Source organism: Urtica dioica, chromosome 2, assembly GCF_054948205.1.
Source record: "Urtica dioica subsp. dioica isolate 48M chromosome 2, U.dioica_male_clone48M_v1_H2, whole genome shotgun sequence".
NCBI lineage: Eukaryota > Viridiplantae > Streptophyta > Magnoliopsida > Rosales > Urticaceae > Urtica > Urtica dioica.
In genome coordinates, this window is record NC_142757.1 from 6,342,444 (window position 1) to 6,346,472 (window position 4,029).

Here is a 4,029-nt window from a genome sequence, read left to right on the forward strand (position 1 = left end):
AATTTATTGACATTCATTTCATCCTTTGTCTCAAAAGACAAAAATACCTTTTTGACTATTTTCGTTCTTGTTTTAACTTAGCTTCCAGTTTAACTATTCCTACTCGATGTGATTCGTGGAAGTGACCTTATGGACCCAAATGAACAACATCCCAAACTCATAGAAAAACAACATGATTTTTAATTTAAAGGCAAGAGCAATAAATTAAAAAAATATATAAGAAAACAATTCTAACTTGTCAAAAAATTAGTAGACTTTCGAAAACGATTTTCAAGCTCATATTTTAAATACATGTACATGCATATCTTTGACCATAGCTCTGATACCATTTGTTGGAATTGATCTAGGGTTTAAGAAAAAGTTTAACGCTTTGTTAAGCGGCGGAATTTTAAAAATTTTCTTTTTCAAGTAAAACAGTTTTTACTAACCTACAAAGAGCAAGCACATGTAAATACAAACTATTATGACCATAGAAGTTTAGTAACCTTTTTAGACGCTTGAACGTTAAGAAGCTTTTGGAAAAAGGTTGCAACATTCATCTCCCCTCGCAGCACGTCTCTCTTCCTTCCTCGGCAACTCGAGCAACCACGAAAGTTTCTACCACTAAATCACTCGAGAAAAAAGGAATTAGTGAGTGGGCACTTTTAAAAACTACGACTTAAGAGCGAGTCTTGAAGTAGCAGAGCTAAATACTAGGTCAAATGAGGACCTAGGTGCCAAAACAATAAAACGAAATTGACTAGAGAGAGAGAGAGAGGAGTCGGCCACAAGGTCTAGAGAGAGAGGCTCTCAATCTCTAACTTATGTGGAATGAATGAAATGTGTGGAATGAGGCTCCTATTTATAGGAGAGGCCTCACCTTCTGTAAGGTAGTTTCCTCTTCTATAGAATATCACATATTCATGAGCCAATTTCCCTCTTTCCTTCATAGAGTCACACGGCCAACAAGGCATTCTAGAAGCCTTGATTTGTTTCCTATTTTGTTCCATGTCTTGCCTTTGACTCTCTCTTGGCCGAATATCCTCATGCATGCATGGGAAATTTGTTTCCTCTTTTTCTTTTGGCATGTATCTTGATACATTTATGCTCAAAATATTCTCTCTTTCTTTTGGGTATGTTGGGCGCCTATTTCACTCTAGAAGGAGCTTCTAGAAGCTTCTTCATTTGTTCATGACAACATGAGAAAGGCCCATTAAGAATTTTCAATAAAATTCTTATGAAATGAAATTAATTCACAAGGCCCAATTAATCTAATTTGGGCGAGTGACATTAATTCATCAAATGACCTTGTCAAAAAAATTTATTGACATACATTTCATCCTATGTCTCAAAAGACAAAAATACTCTTTTGACAATTTTCGTTCTCGTTTTGACTTAGCTTCCAGTTTAACTATTCCTACTCGATATGATTCGTGACAGTGACCTCATGGATCGAAATGAACAAAGCTTGAGCTAAAAACTTGGACTCAAAAGTTCACAAAACCTTTTCCAAGTTTAGCTTAATGTCAACTGACGCCACTAAAGAGTTGACACTGAAAATCTCTCGGTTCAAATGAATTTATTTTCTACTCAAGAATTCAACCTAATTGTAATGAGTGGATCCACAGAATATTATCTGTGTTTACCCTTCATGAATATCATCAGCTAGTCGGGATTTACAAAATTACCATTTTACCCTTCTAGCTCTTATTCCCTCAACTCCTTCGTCGCTTGTGAATAAGTTAGAAACAATGTATTGACGAGGAGCTAACAAGTCACATTGTTTCATCCAAAAGGGTCAGGACTCGATTTGGACACTGGCCAAATCATTTATTCACACTCCAAGGAACAAAGCATGAGGTGACATACATTGCATTTCAGCAATCTTGTACATGAATTCCATATCTATGAGAACTTCACAAAGTTACTCATGACATTCTCACAACTTAGTACTTCACCAGTAGACCTTGTTCGGAATCACATAGTGAGTCCGAACTCTGACTTTCTCAAATGAGAATACGAAAGGTGTGAAATGGCATGTCTCATTTCAGGATTAAGGTAAGCACGAAGCAATTCATACGTAGTGACTTCGAGACATAAGAGGTTAAATGGTTTGTTCTTATCTTGTCTCTAGAAGTGCACTGGTCAATTCAGTACCTTCGGAAGATACCTAGAAGAACTATAGAGTCTCCAACTCTCAATGCCTCATAACCAGACATCATAGATTCTTCTAACAATCACACTGAGGTCAGTAGTCGTTTGACCCTTAGATTGCAAATATATCGTTTTAAGAAAACTACGAAGAGTTTGTTCATGCAAATCTACATTTGTCTCTTTGTAAGTTGTTTAGTTTTTTTACGGACTAAAGACTAATGTTTTATCATCAAGCTTCAAACAGACAAGGAAGAATGAATGACCGTTTTAACTTTTTATTAATGAATAAACAATTACAAGCAAGAGTCTTCATGAGACTTTATTACATCAAATGTACAATATAAAGACTACAACTCTTCTTGTGGGCACCATTGACAACAATACAGACCACAAAATGTTAAAGTATCTCTTCACTCAGGAGGAGTTGAATATATCGTTTTAAGAAAACTACGAAGAGTTTGTTCATGCAAATCTACATTTGTCTCTTTGTAAGTTGTTTAGTTTTTTTACGGACTAAAGACTAATGTTTTATCATCAAGCTTCAAACAGACAAGGAAGAATGAATGACCGTTTTAACTTTTTATTAATGAATAAGCAATTACAAGCAAGAGTCTTCATGAGACTTTATTACATCAAATGTACAATATAAAGACTACAACTCTTCTTGTGGGCACCATTGACAACAATACAGACCACAAAATGTTAAAGTATCTCTTCACTTAGGAGGAGTTGAATATGCGCCAAGGACGTTGGATGGAACTCCTGAACGACTACGACTTCGATCTGCATTATCACCCTGTAGCGTCCTTAGCGAGTCTGGTAGAAACGTATCTCCATCTGAAAGATGATGTGCAGCATCTAGAGCTTCAGCTAATCACAAGCAAGTTAGCCACTCTTAGTGTACGTCCAATACTGCTTGACCAGATCAAAGATGGTCAGTACGCAGACGAATATCTTCTTGGAGAGATGTTTGAGGCTCAAAATGGTAAAGAGGGTGACTTCAAGTTGGACCAGAACGAAGTTCCAAGGTGTAACATAAGAGTTTGTGTGCCGTGCAATGAGGAAATCAAGAAGCAGTTGATGGAAGAAGCTCACGGGACACCGTTTTCGATACATCCAGGTGTGACAAAGATGTATCAAGACTTGAGAAATGTGTATTGGTGGCCAGGAATGAGGAAAGACGTAGCTGAGTTCGTCTAAAAGTGCCTAACTTGTCAACAACTTAAGGAAGACCATCAGAAGCCAGCTGGAATGCTGCAACTACTTGAGATTCCATAGTGGCAGTAGTAGCAGATAACGATGGATTTTGTGTCAGGATTGCCAAAAACCATAGCTAGACATGACTCGGTCTGGGTCATTGTCGACAAATTGACCAAATCAGCTCATTTCCTGCCCATGCAAACCACTCACATCGTGGATAAGCTCGCTGAAATCTACATAAAGGAGATTGTACATCTTCATGGGGTTCCTAGCTCAATTGTTTCTGACCGTGATGCTCACTTCACATCCAGCATCTGGAAGAGATTACAAGAGAACTTGAGAACTCGCTTGAAGTTTAGTACTGCTTTTCACCCACTAACCGACGGTCAAAGCGAATGAACGATCCAAGTGTAGGAAGACATGCTCCGAGTTTGTGTTTTAGACTTCTAGAGCTCGTGGAGTCGTTATCTCCATTTGGTCGAATTCTCAAACAACAACAGTTATCAAGAGACGATCGGAATGGCTCCTTATGAAGCCCTCGATACACAGAAGTATCACTCTCCAATTCATTAGGATGAAGCTGGTGAGAGCAAGTTCATTGGATCGGAGATGCTTGAATAGACCAGTGAAGCGGTTAAGAAGGTCCAAGCCCGATTGAAAACATCTCAGAATCGATAAAAGAGCTATGCAGTCAAA

The 4,029-nt window shown here is 37.9% G+C and overlaps 1 protein-coding gene across 1 annotated transcript; it reads left to right on the top strand.

Annotated features, from left to right (window-relative positions):
- The first annotated feature begins 2,886 nt into the window (after positions 1-2,886).
- On the top strand, positions 2,887-3,333 carry LOC149404031 (uncharacterized). The gene has a single exon (XM_089604139.1). It carries the CDS (start codon positions 2,887-2,889, stop codon positions 3,331-3,333), a length of 447 nt encoding a protein of 148 aa, XP_089460265.1.
- The last annotated feature ends 696 nt before the right edge of the window (positions 3,334-4,029 follow it).

Excerpts from the sequence above, each read along its gene's own strand:
- LOC149404031 (XM_089604139.1), top strand. The coding sequence starts at position 2,887 with ATGGAACTCCTGAACGACTACGACTTCGATCTGCATTATCACCCTGTA.